Below are 14,885 nucleotides of genomic sequence, written 5' to 3' on the forward strand. Positions count from 1 at the left end.
TCTGCAATTTAGTTCAAAGAAACATTATCCAAATTTAGTCTTTTAGATTTCTTTGTTTAAAATTAATTAACCCAGTATCTTGATTACTAAAGTGCGACGAACAAAGCGATTAAGTATGTCCTTGTCATCCCTTATATGGTATTAAACCTAGCCATTGGGTTGAACGAAATAATGTGCTACACCTATGCTACAATTTATTGCTATCAAGTAATTAATGCGACAATTGTTTAAACATTTAGGTTCTACATTTCTGTTGGTTAATTAAGGTTAAGTACCCGCTTTGCATAGCTAATTTAAAGTAGGGTATTTTAATTACTGAGGTCTAGGTTGTGAAAGAGATATATTCTTTAAATTGTTAATTGGGAATCGAACAATTTAGGTATATTGAGGTATACAAGCCCTTATTTAAGAGCAATTTAAGGCAGTCATATAGTGCTTTTACTTTATAAAGAGGCATTATTAAGGTTTATAGGTATATATATGGATGTAAAATAAAAAGTAGGAATTAATTAACAGAGAGCTTTTATTAAATTACTTACCGTATTTCTTGTTATCTTTTCCTTTATCAGATTTTCCTCTCGGGAACTGAGTTGGGACGCGGTCGTCGATGTCATCATAATCCGGCTGTAATTTGATAAATTTCATATTAATTTATTTATAAATACAAACTATTATTTAGGTATAAATTCATCTTTAAACAATAAAAAAGAACAGCAAATGTAAATGAAAGGGAATCAGCAAATACATTGTTGTATTTCCAATTGTAATATCCGTAAATAAAATGTAGCCTTAAGAATAAAATAAACTAAAGAAGTTACTTAACACAATATCGAATACGATAGCATTGTTATACATTTAACATATCGTATTTTATTTACATTACACAAATCGTAATTGCACTAGGGTGGTTCCTGCAGCCTTCCTTTTTTATTGACCCGACGCATTGTATCGCTCGAGGCATTTAATACCATACAATAATACAGCTCTTATTTCTCGGGTTCTTAAGAGTATAAACACGTCAACACGATTATGTTATCGGTTGAATATAGAAATATATTAAAAACTGGAATCACGAACAAAAAACACGAGCCGCAAAGAGTGCGTGGGCATTTGACTATTCTTATCTTGTTACACTGCAAGTTAAGATATACAACAAACATTGATACCGGCTCATAGAGTACGTGTGGCTTTATCAAGTAAAAGAAATTATGCGCACCACCCTGCTACAGAATCTCGTGTTACCATAATTCACGGCTGTTCTACATTATTTTCTGTAAAAACAGTCGCGTAAAATGCTCGAGCGCGAGCATTAAAAAGATATCTAAAATTCATCCTTTACTTTTATTTCATGAAATATGTGGTGTTCGGTTGACAAGGTGGGTCAGGGGATATCTCGCTAGCCATACGAATGCCCAGATAAAGTGCGAAGCGTTAAATCAAGTTAAAAGTGAACGTAGGGGACAAAGGACATTCTTCATCTTTGTAATGTCATAGCAAAAGCTCAGAGCATTTGGATAAACCAATAAAAGGAGATCGAAGGTTACTCGGGCGCTGACTGTCATTTATCTTTAGCCGCGCTGATATCTGAGATACGTCGTGGATATCTGCTCTACCATTGTTCACCGGTGTAACTATGGGCTGTAAATTCGTGTACATCAGCGCACAGTTTAATATTCAGCGCATTCAATGGGTTTTCTATATAAAGGGCTTTATTGTTAGAGCAGAAATGTCGGTTTTGTCGTGAAACAGAATTGCATATCATGGTGGGATAGAACGGAGCAAGTTCACTTACAAATGTGACATGGTATTGGATCAGACAGACGTGAAACTTTCACTTCTGTTCTGAGATAAGGAAATTTAATGTGTTATCTATATATATATAATGACTTAAGTCTCTTCATTATAGACATGGTCAATTATAATATAAATACAATTACAACCGAATGCATACGATTAATTTGCTCGTAATTGAATTGTATGCATTGTTACATTTTCATAGAACTCCTTAGTGTTAAATATTTAAGCTGGCTCTTTAGAAAAAGTGATCAGAGTGCGAAAAAAAAAATCAATCTTCAATAAACGTAACATAACTTTAACTAATAGAGTCGATTCAATTCGTAAGTAGAATTATATTCTAATGGTCTTAAAAATGTATAATTCTGTGTATTCAAGGACATTTTTACCCTCTTCCTTTAAGAATTACCAAAACGGATAAAGCCTTCATAAGCTTAATGAGTTTATTATGAAAATTAAGACACCTCTGACCCTGAACCCAAAATCAACTAGGATTAGTTGTATAATTTATAATTACAACGCAAATTAACGAAATATTTTTCCACCTATGTCATTAATTGGAATTTTGTTTTTAAATGTCTACATATTAGCATAGTAGTTTGTCGTTTTAGCGTAACGAATTTCTACTAAACTATAGCAAAGTTTTACTTTTAAAAGTTCATTTCTAAACATAAAAGTCGTCTTACGTAATCGAGATATCATCAAAACTCATTTCTTATAATGTTGATGTAAATATATGAACAGAAATGTAATTAGCATGTTTATTAATGTTTCACAAGGAAGCTCTTACAAGGACGTTGGAAATAGTTGCTTAATAAACGTTTACTGTAGGCATTCGTACCAACATGTTTTGTCTTACAATCGGATGTAAGTTTAGAGTTAACTTTTGTTATACATATTTTTGGAGCTTTTTTTTGTTCAATTTTAGATGACGATGACTTGAGAATTTTTATATAAATCTGTAAGTGGGTATTTAATATTTTAATAGATGCAACGTTTTAGTTTGACCTTAAAATTAGATTGCAATCTAAATCAGTTAAAATATATGCATCATTATATGGCAACGATAAACTGGAGCAATACTTAAATATTTATAAAGGCCTGTTACACTTGTTCTTAATTGCAATTTCAAATTCGATACCTATAAGTACGCATTAGTGTTTAATATTCAGTCACATAAAGTGATAAAAACCAGTAATAAATAAAGATCATTATTTAGCTGATAACGCTGCATTAGGTATAAAACATTTCGCAGGCAGCTCGGCTGCAGATTGAAAATATTCCATTATTCATGTCAAGGGACATTTTGAAATCACTTTGCGTAAATCTGGCTTTTATCACACTATAATGTGTTTAATGTTTATTTTTCTTCAAATGAGATTAAGAACTTTTCCATTAGGGCTTCGTTATATTTAAATTTTGGAAGCTTAGAGGATATGACTGACAGCCGTGATAAGTTAATGTGGACGAAATTGAATAATAAATTTGATAGGGATTTAATAAGGATACACGTAAAAGATTACGCCGTGGCATGATTTATAATTATATTTGGAAGTTGATTAATGTACTAAGTACTTTTCGTCTCGGACATATTGTGCTTAATTAACCAAATAAGGTAAGATAAGGCTTATGAAACTTGTTATTAAATTTGATTGGTATTGGTAGTGTAATTAAAACCTATGTAATTCGGAAAAATATAATTATTATTGCAATAGCGTTATAAAACGCATGGGAATCGCGAACAGTAAGATCATTTCTCACCACAAACACGTGAGTTGAATTATAGTTAGAAAAATTAGTTTCATCCGTGTTACGAACAGCGTAAGTGTTAAAAATTGCAGCGAATTATGAGTTGCTTAAATCTATAAAAAAACTAAACCAAGCTAAACAGTAATAGAATTCATAATGCAATTTTCACTCGCAAGATTGCTTGTGACCACACCGTATTTATTAAATTAGGCCTATAATGTGAAACAGTTAGCCAATATAATTCAAGTAATGGTTAAATCATATTCCATTAATATGATATGTAGGCCGTTGTTTAGTTCGTAATGGTTATGGGTTTATAAGTACGATTATGGTGGAATTTTAACATTGATTTAGTAACTGTTCCTCATACGGATAGCAGTGCTTGCCATCTCATAACGTTACCGTATGTTTCACATTCTTATTTTTTTTAAACAAATTAATTTATGTAGCGTACTTTTAATTAAATATTATTATATTTCTACTTATGGTATGTTGCCAAGAAATTTACCGAGCCATGTGATTGATAGGCATTATTTAATATTGGACAACTAAGTTAAAATAAATACCAACTAACAAAAATAGTCGAAATAATAATCAAATGAGACTGTTTAGAAAATCCTATAATATATACGTACTTTAGGTATATCAGCTGGTCCGTAACCATTCTCCCGTGGTGGAAGTTTCGGCGGCTTCTCTCCCCTCCTCTGTCCCATTTGCATCATTAATTGCTCTCTAGTCGCGGCCACAACACCGTGACCGTTATGACCATTGTGACCGTTGAGAGCAATGTGACCGTTGTGACCGTAACCGCCAGAACTGCCGCTTGAGCCTGATCCGTTTGCGTTGGAACTTGCGATGCTGTAAGGGTCTTCATCAGGTATCGGGATTCGAGGACGGTTCTTTATGTCCATTGGTCTTTGAACTGTCGAAGAAAATTATGATTTTAATACTTGGAATTTATAATTAGTTGAATACAAGAAAATTAACAATCTTTAATTGTATGGGAACTTAAAAATTAGTAGGTAATAATTGGTAACTTAATAGTTACAAGCTTAATAGTTAACAAAATTTTATTGAAAATCATTAATGTAAATAAACATAAAGTTTACTCGGTAATAGCAATAAATAAATTGGGCATAAACAAGGCAGGTTTCGTTTAATTAATTCCAACATTAGATATACCAGTTGTTGATTCATCAGAATGTGGTTATTATCTCCATAAAAATTATATTCAAGTGTTTCTATGATCGTCAGTTCTATAGATAAGGATGCGGTAATAATTCAACTAAATGATGGCGCCCGTGTCACATTGGTAGGTATATATGAATTCGTAACAATAGTCTGACAGCTTTTTTATTTAAATTTGATGAAATTCTAAAGGCTAATACTTGGCTAATACGTAAACGTTGAAGGCTGAATGTTACTTGATATACCATGATATACCAATTGTCAGTTTAAATTTCAATTTCTGTAAAGTTAGTGTCAATACAAAAGTACGTAAGCATACTGATGAAAATTGGCTGAGAAAATTTGGAATATTCGCCAATGCAGTAATGGCAGAAAAATAAATAAAGAAGTTTCACTTCAACAATGACGACAAACAAAGACGGCTATTAAATCGCAAATAATATTGGGTATAGAACTAACGTTAAAAGTAACGCGTTTATAATAGGACGTCAAATAAAATCTAGAACGTTCCGAGTCAGGACTTGTTAGACGTTTTACATATAAATATCGTATTTATATGAAGCAATCATGAAGTCTAGCAATTGGTAACATTTAAGTGTTTGTGCAATGCATGATGTCGTGTCTAAGATCGAATGGCAATAGCCACGACTGGATATTAGCTGAGACGGTAAAGGTTGAAGGTTTAGGCATTATTTATAACGTCTTTGTGACTATTGTTTATGCAAATATTATAAAAATTACTTATAAAGCTCATACGATTATAAATATAAGACGTTATTTGGAGAGCGTCAATTATTCGATTAAATTTCTGGAATTGCGTAGGCAGTACCTAATGCTCTCCATTTCCTTAACGATGCTTTGAAATGTCGAAATTGGATATCTAATAGGGCTACTTCAGTTACGTATAGATATTTTAATTCCCGACTTTTATAACCATTATTTATACCAAAACTTCACAAACATGGATAATAATAAGCTCATGTTCAAAGCCGATGCTATACGAATGCTATAAGATGTAGAAGCAATTTTATGCATTCAGCGAAGATTCAATGTATAATCTACGTAATGTAATCGCATCTTACACAATCACACACTGCAGACTAAATGTTGCTTAGCTTTATAAATTATTAATCAGCTACACTATCTAGGCCTTCTAGTGCCTTAGTATATCGCAAGGTTGTTTGGCAAATACTTGATGAAGTTATAAAACTGTATTATTAGTAAAATACTTACTAAATGTTTTGTACAAACACCTAAATTTTAATAACTATTATACATACATACCAACACATCTAAAATGATTTCTGTTTGTTACTCTTTTTGTAAACATCAGTCTATTAACGATTAAAACGTTTAACAGTACGTAATAAAACGTGTTGTTTTGTTGCAAGGTAAGATTTGAAAGTTTCAACACGTTTATAGGATGCGGTAGTTATTTGTATGCCGCTGTTTACTACGCCACATTAAATTATTTCGGATGAGCAAGCAGAAATAGATTGAAAGGCCCTTGAGGGGCGCCATCCAATTATAATGTCGATCTAGGAGTAACTAGGTGGGCCTTTGTTAATTAGTTAATTTGGAAACAATCGATTGCTGTTATTATGTGAGGTTCGTGATTATCTTGTATTTTATTAACGATATTTGAATTCGAATGATTGGATTTGGAGCATTAAAATTATAGCTTTAATTTATCTCTATCTCTGTGGACACATTAATGTTTTATATTTCAAACAGTCCTGCAAGATAAACTACGATAAAATATTAAATAATGAAAAATGTTTAATTCAAAAATGTATTCCTAATTGAAAAACGATAGGTTCACACATTAACACCATCGATAAAAGTAAACATTACAGTGTAAACGAAGAACAGATAAAACAACAAAGGGATTTAAAAGGCATTATTCCTTAGATGCTAGATAATGATTGTTGCGAACAAGATAACGCTGAACAAATCTTGACTACGTAAGATATACGTGGTTTGTGGAAATACCGCAGACGACGCAACGGGATTAGAATTCAGATTAGTCTAGCTGATGACCTGAATGTTAAGTTTAAAGACCATTTTTCAATGTCCAGAAAATTTTCTTAATAAACATGAAATATGGTCGCGTAAAAAGTTCCGACAAACAACTTTAATAAGGCCGTAAAAAGGAGAGAAACAAAGAATAATGGACCTAATTTGGTTTGGTAAACTGTGTCATAACATCTGGTTTAGACTACTTGAACTGATTTACATCATCGAAAACACTTTCGATCACAGCACGCTTCTTATTGACGACTGGCGCTGTTTTGCATAACTTCAATCACGATTTATGTCTGACCACTAATATTTCAATTGCCACTCGTTTCAAATACAAAGTATACCGCACTATGTCTGTAAATGTAGGATTTTGCGATATAGTTATGCTATATCGAGTCACGAATACTTCGAACTTCATGATGAAATCGAAATTTGTCGAGGTCGTCTCAAGAACATATGAGCGAAACATTTTTTGATTTTCGGATATGTTTTTAACTTTCAACTGATAAAAACAAAACCTAACCAACATTCTTGAGAATTGTCATTTATGGTATAACACCTAAGTATAACACGGATACGGAATATGTATTTTTTACCGATACATCGAAGGTTTATGAAGAAAAACTTGTTGTTAGGACGAACCATAATAAGCTGATAACAATGTCATGACTTTCATACCCGGAACAAGATAGCAATAAATTTATTTGAGCTTCATAACCGATAAATAGTGGTCAGCGAAACCACCACAGGAAATCAAGGAGCAAATCTTATCGAGTCGGGATCACGGGAACTTCGGCGTGCGGTTTCTTTCCCATAGTTTCTATATGATTTGCACAAAACTAATATTGGATGTAGATAGTTGCTCAGTTAGCAATATGGTTTAGGAATGTGCTATAAATTCTAGCGGAATGAGGTGCAATACATCATAAGATGGTAGTGATTGCATTGATGCACAACACAATAAAAGGAGGCTACTGAGAACCAAGTGAGACTGATTGCGCGCAATGAGAACGCAATAAAGTATTAAGATTAAGACAATCTCTTCTTCTTGCCTTAGAGACAAAATGAACCGTATATTTCATTCCTAGTCTTAACTTTTTGTAAAAAGAAAAAAAAAAACCAGATCAGTTTTGAACATATACCAATTATTGTTTCCGATAAACATCCACAGAATAAAGACTTGATCTGCCCATCTCATTAGTTGTTATTACTGTAATTATAGATTCCGGAAGTCTGGAAGAGCCAATAATATCAATACGCGGCGTATCACCTTGCTGTTGCAAAAACCAGTTGACTTACACGGCCCAATTACAATGTTAACTTGAAAAAGTTTAATAGCTTTAAAGGTCGTTGTATGAAGTTCACGTTTTATTAAGCTCAACATACCTATATACAAAGTTTTCTCTCGTTACGAAAACTTTGTCCGTTTCAAGGATTTTAAATGTCTTTTGCAGTTCTCCGTGAGAACGTTGCATTATAGAATTAAGTTTTGTTCGTTAGCGGTTTTAATGATAAGAATGAAGGTCGTCTTATTGTTATGTTGGATAATGTTTGGGGCTGCGGTCTCTAGAGGTCTGAGACAAGGTAAGTGAAACATGCATCAGTTTTTATTATTTGGATGTACACAATCTATAACACAAGTTCTAAGCTATAAATGTTCTTTGGAATATGTATGACCTATTTAGACACTTTCGTAGATAAGATAAAAAGTACAGTTTTTATTTCCTAGGCTTTCCAGTAAACTTAGATCTTTGCTTGAAAATAAAGAAAAGAATTGCTTTTTGTTTAGATAACAAGTATAGATTGTGTTGTGGTTAAGGCGAGGAAAATTGATATTATCTATGATCCTGTCTGAAATCGTTTGCAAAATAAATCGCATTTTTGATTGAAAAATAAATTTCCTTGTAACTTGATTTGTATACGTTTGCCACATAATATAATAATATGTATATGATTTACACACCTACAATAAGAAACGAAGCTGATAAGCTCAATCCAAACATTAATATTTACAATTAAATTAACTGTCTTATAATACGTTTGATTTTAATAAATACTATATAGAATCTACACGCGCGTTTTGATAAAGTTCTTTACGTCAGTGGCTAAAATAAACTTACTTCCCGGTGTTGGAGTTTTTGTCGAATCAGTACCGTGACAAATTGGTGGTCAGTAGGCTTCTTGTTGAGACAATCAATTTAAAAATAAGTTTATAAGGATCTACGTGTTTGTCAAACTTGAATTGATTAGAGAAGAAGAAATAATTTGGAAAATCCAAAAGTGCACGCCTCATAATTTTTTTTTAATAAATATTTATTAATTATTATTTTTGTTTATTTAATAACAATTAAACCACATCGAATCAGACCCTGAAAAATGAAAGGGTTCTATTCCTGAGCATACTCAAGCGTAAGAGAAAAAAAAGACTCGATTAGTAAAGTATTTCGGTCGCTATCGTGTTAATAAAACCGGCCAAGTGCGAGTCGGGCTCGCGCACAAAGGGTTCCGTAGCAGCAAATATAATAAATTACAGTTAAATCAACCTATCTCAAAAACTATAAGAGATACTTTGATCAAACCAAAAATCGTTGAAAGAGTTAATTAGCATGCATCACCTCTATTTTTTTTAGAATTTTATACCCCGTAGTTATAAAAATAGAGGGGGGGGGACATACTTTTTACGACTTTGAGAGCTGATATCTCAAAAACCGTTCACTTTAAGAAAAATGTTTTTTAGAAAACTTTATATCATTTTAAAAGACCTTTCCATTGATACCCCACACGGGTATGTACATCGAAAAAAAAAATTTCATCCCTCAGTTACATGTATGGGGGGCCCCACCCCCAATTCTTTTTTTTACTATTTAGTGTCATATTTTTGTAGCGGTTCATACAACACATATTCCCATCAAATTTCATCACTGTAGTACTTATAGTTTCCGAGTAAATCGGCTGTGACAGACGGACAGACGGACAGACGGACAGACGGACATGACGAAACTATAAGGGTTCCGTTTTTGCCATTTTGGCTACGGAACCCTAACAAGAAAAAGGATCCGCACATACAGACACACGGACGTCCAAGACAGAACTTTTTTAAACTGTTTTTTAACTAGTTGAAATAACAAAAATGACATAAAAAATATCATGAACGTTAAAAATAGTGTTTTTTCTTAATATGTGTGTGTATGTATTATCTTACAAGTGCAATGTATGATACATAAAGACATTTTAAGTTTGAAAAATCAGATGTTTTGCGCGAAGTGACAGTAGTAACTAGTACCCACCTCAACGCTTCGCTTATGAGGCGTGCAATATAAACTTGATACAGGTAATGTAGCTATGGCGTTGAACGTTTTTAGAAGAACTATTTCCGATGTAAAAAAATGTTTTCTCGATGTGTGCAGTTTATTGGCTCAATAGCATTAGAATTTACAACTCATAGCCACAGAATACCTAATATAAGTATTTTTGTGTATAGCTTGGCCTTGCCCTATTGTTTTAATCAATTAACAAACCATATTGGATTATGGGTATAAAACCATTACAATTCATCTAAGTATAAAATCTTCGATAGGTATATTCATTAGTTTAAAATTAATATTATATTATTTTTTATTGCGGAAGTCTGTGTTTTGCCATTTAATAGTTACTAAAATTGAAATTAGTTCCACTACATTCAAAGACATGTTTTTAATTCATTAAAAATCTCGAATTCTTAATAAACAATGGACTTAGTTGTAAAGATTCCTCTTCATGTATTTTATGTTGAAAATTAATTAAAATCTATTAAATTTATTGTTATTTTTTTTTGAATACGGGCCCCTAAAAATGCGTTGCGCTCGAATCAAAACAGATGAAATAAATCTGGATCAATGCACAAATATAATAGTGAAAGGAACTCGCATTTAAAAGCCGCCTGTGAGAATCGAATATTTTTATCTTATTCGATCTATGAGCATGATCGATTTCACAACTAACCGTTTTAGTTGGGCTTTATTAATATTTACGATTATCGTATACGTGGAATACGATTAAGGTTTAATCTCTAAATAATGATTTCTACAAATTAAGGACACAGCTACATAATATTATGTATTTAACTAGCCTCGTACTTAAACATTTGAACAAAGGCCTTTATTATGTAAATTGTTTGTAGTAAAAAATGGGAATAGTTCTCTCTTGAAATTTATAGGTATTTTGTATTAGTGGTACATGCGGTACTTACGACAGAAAAATGTTGAGAGAATTCATATTAAAAGAGAGCGTAGCCAAATAATTTAATTGCTAAATAATAATAAAATCAGAGCAGCCCTTAGAAACAAATAACAAGTAAACAAAAGAACGCTATAGAAAGCATATTTCGCGAAGGTCAGTTAACTTGTCAGCCGGATACAATACCTAACACGTGTAGTACCTACATTCCTGTATCTAGTCTCATTGTGTTCGCCACTTTTGTTTATCCGTCGATCTGGATCCACGTAACACATGTGACAACAGGAAATCCTTAACGAGTCATGAATGAAGTTTTTATTATGTGCGAAGTTAGTAAATAATATGATATTTATCTTATGTTGCAGATTTTGAGACAGAATAATTAAATATCTTTGAATCAATGATTTGGTTTACGTATTTTAAAGATAAGGAGGAAGTTCTGGACCAATGTAGACTATAGAAAGAACTAATTAGACAATTTGACAGAATACAATTATTTCACAGTCGGTACCAATCTGAATTATGTTTATTGCAAATCTGAAGTAGGTACGATAGAGCATTCTGCATCATATGAATTATTTCTCTACTCCATCCCGCCCATAGTTCCTAATCCACAGCGTCTCCAATCCCCCTTGATCAATGTATCCACGCTCGAGCACGCAGTTCACTATACCAGAGACCTATCCTGTAGGATCACTAACCTGGCGGCAGTTTCGACTTGAGCATGTCCATAGCGACGACGTTGATCACTAGTACCCATATGGGGCACTCCAGCAGGTCCCCGTCCGACTTGACGAAGGCCACCGCGCTGAGGCATTGTGTCTCCAGTCTCCTCCGGTCTGGGTAAGCGCGGCGGAGCTCACGGTTCACATTCGATTGGAATTTCTTCATGTCGAACAGCTGCAGGGTAATATTTTTTTAGTTAAGATACATTATGATTTTTTTGATTATGTAGAGTCATGTAGAGGTGTAGCGCGGACTAATAAGACTTAGCTTGATACATAAAGTAGGGAAAAAAGCAAAGGCGGCTTTTTTGATGTTACATGTTGAAAAAGCAAAATACCAACATATTTTTTTTTATTAAATATGTATTCAAATATTTTGGGGTAAGTGATATTATGCTTAAGGGATTTGATGTACCATTTGAACGAATACCCAAAGGTTGGTTTAAGTCAAAGAATAGGTTGGTTAGGTAAGTAGGTACTTAAAAAGTATAAAGAAGAATAAACGCATGATAAACCCATGATATAGTTAGAGATTATATAATATACAAACATTCTTGTATGAGTTCCCATGAACGTTGTTTGACTTCAAATAGACATTATTTATCACTATTTAATATCATAGAATTGCAAGAAAGATGTGTGTGGATTTCAATTATTCATCATGCTTTTCATCTTCATATCACCCACTAATATTCTTACAACTGAGCCTAAAATACTCAAAGTACAGTTTTCTAGTCTACCAAAACTAATTACCTGATTGAAGCTTTACGTACTTAAAAGTTAATCATTAACAGTAACACAATACATAACAAGAAATAAACCACCTATTTACAATTACATCATAATCGGCTGACCGACGAATCAATGCATCAGATATTATCGATTTATTATTACCCAACTGCTCGGCGGTCGGTAATGAAAGAACAATCGTGCTTTCAAACCATTTGATGTCTTTTTAAAGCCCTCGAATACCGACACGAAAAGTCTAAGCAAGCGCATTAGTACAACTTGATAATCTATTTTTAACCGATCCATAGAATTAAAGGTTATTTTAAATGTTTTTGTTATTCCTTGTTTCAAGGCTTAACTGTTTTTTATAAATAATCTTTAGAATCTTATCCTTATAAATGTAAAAACGGTTTAATTCTGTTTATATCGGGTTTATCATTAATCCGGTTATAAAGTGGGTCAGCTCGAACAAATGCAAGGTATACATCATGCTGTGACATAAGACTTATTTGCGTAGGATGTAATTACCTTATTGCGATATTAAGGTAACAAAACGTTGACTTTGCAACTCTATTGAATTAAACATTTCACATAAATGATTGGGGAAAATGTAGGCTTTTCTTTGAAAAAACTTAGAACACATTGCACAAGGAATATTATACCTAAATAAGGTAGATATAATTTAACTATGATATCCCTTGTTTTACAGTCGTATGTAGTATAACTTTCTAATGTGTATCAAATATTTATCGAGCGCTATCACATGCATCATCTTAACATGTGGTCGTCCCAATCAAATGCTTGATTTAGATTTAAACTCGTATCGACATCTGACAAACTGAAGATATCTCGATTTTATCTATAAGAAAACCAGTATTCTGACATCCGATAAAATGTAAAAACATTTGAAAACATTGGTTAAAATTATTGAAACAATCTATGTTCTATCAAAACAAGAGTAACATGACAAATGTAAGGTAAGTACTTATATACTAATAGACATAAGTAAATTAAAGTCTGTTTACCAAATCCATTTCTCAATTAAAATCGAAAGATCCAAGTGAGGCAATGACCATTCTTACAAATAATAGTGCTATCACTTGCATTGTTCCTCCTTACGTAAACATAGTTAATGGTGTATGAATTACTAATGAACATTTTACTAAGTACTAGGAAGTAACTATTGTTCGAACTGACCCAATTAGCGATATGGATGGAAGTTTCTAGATGATGTTATCGAGATATTGCGATACTTGCCGTCTGAGGTGTGAGATAACTATTGTTTTGTGTTTATCAATAATAAAATCGTTGTGTTGTATATTTTGGATATTCTTAGTTATAATTATGAATTAAAATTGGTTTGTTTTATATAACAATGTACGAGGGTTATTAATTGTTTTATTTAAAAAAACACCGGTTATTTATACGATAAAAACTATTGAGATAACTTTACAAAACCACGTTTAATAAAGAAGTAGCTACTATTTATTTCTTTTATAGCATTGGGTAGCCAAACAAACGTATTTAGTACCAAATCATTTCGAAAGAGCAAGTAGAAATGTGTTGAAGCAATGTCATGGTCAAATGAATCGTGCTACACACAATCGTGATGGTACAAATGACCAGTGCACTCACATTATTGTAATGCACAACAGAATTGTGATGTTAGCAATGATGATGACTTAAGTATTAGTGAGAAGCTTTTTGGGATTTTAAGTAAATGATAATTTGTGTGGGGACTTCTTCGATAGCGTTAGGTACGTGCGTTTTATTATGGCATTTTTTCAAAGCATGCAGAGTTCATAATATTATCATACATAAAATTGGATCATCAAATACAAACTACTTTTATAATATTATATCCAAAAGGTTCCTTAAAACAAAACGTTCTAAAGCTTTTTAATCATAAAAACATAAAGATTTGGTGTTGGACATTAATATATCTATTTAAAAGCAAAAGCCAATCCTAACTCGTTTTATTGACATTGTAATATTCTTTGTGCAATAAAATAATATGTAAAAAAGTTTACGAAATATATTATTCAGGTTTTCGAGCAGTCGAGGGTAAAGGTTATTTCGACAATAAAGAAGGATATCAAGTATAATATTTTAAATGCGAGCGCATATAATAAGGAATTTTTCTTGAGAACACATAATTTTAATATTTCTTCCCACTTTTTTAGCACGTAGCACACAAACCACTCTATTTTCTTAAAGTGCCTAAAATCACAAATCTTTATTATAAACACTAAAGTATACTACTGATTTTATATATTAATTGTCTTATATCTTCTCACATACATGCTGTTCAATTACTGGGACATTTAATATATTTTATTATAAATGAAAGAATTGTTTTGAAGCAAAGCTTATTTCACAATAAACCAAATTTGGGATCTAACATTGCTACTTTCAAAGAAAGGGGGCGTTCCCACATCTCCTATATAATTCAAAATTACACAA

At 32.3% G+C, this 14,885-nt stretch overlaps 1 protein-coding gene across 1 annotated transcript in view; it reads right to left on the reverse strand.

Annotated features, from left to right (window-relative positions):
- Positions 1 to 14,885, reverse strand: part of exp (expansion) — a 156,034-nt gene that overhangs the window by 4,462 nt on the left and 136,687 nt on the right. Inside the window, exons 7-9 of the mRNA XM_090102620.1 lie at positions 11,670 to 11,868; positions 4,179 to 4,465; positions 540 to 624 (exon numbers count right to left, since the gene is read on the reverse strand). Of these exons, the coding sequence (XP_089958746.1) occupies positions 540 to 624; positions 4,179 to 4,465; positions 11,670 to 11,868 (571 nt within the window). The remainder of the gene's footprint in view (positions 1 to 539; positions 625 to 4,178; positions 4,466 to 11,669; positions 11,869 to 14,885) is intronic.

This window comes from Colias eurytheme, chromosome 6, assembly GCF_061535395.1.
Source record: "Colias eurytheme isolate Ceu_HAF_F1 chromosome 6, ilColEury1 Martin Lab GWU primary, whole genome shotgun sequence".
NCBI classification, from domain to species: domain Eukaryota; kingdom Metazoa; phylum Arthropoda; class Insecta; order Lepidoptera; family Pieridae; genus Colias; species Colias eurytheme.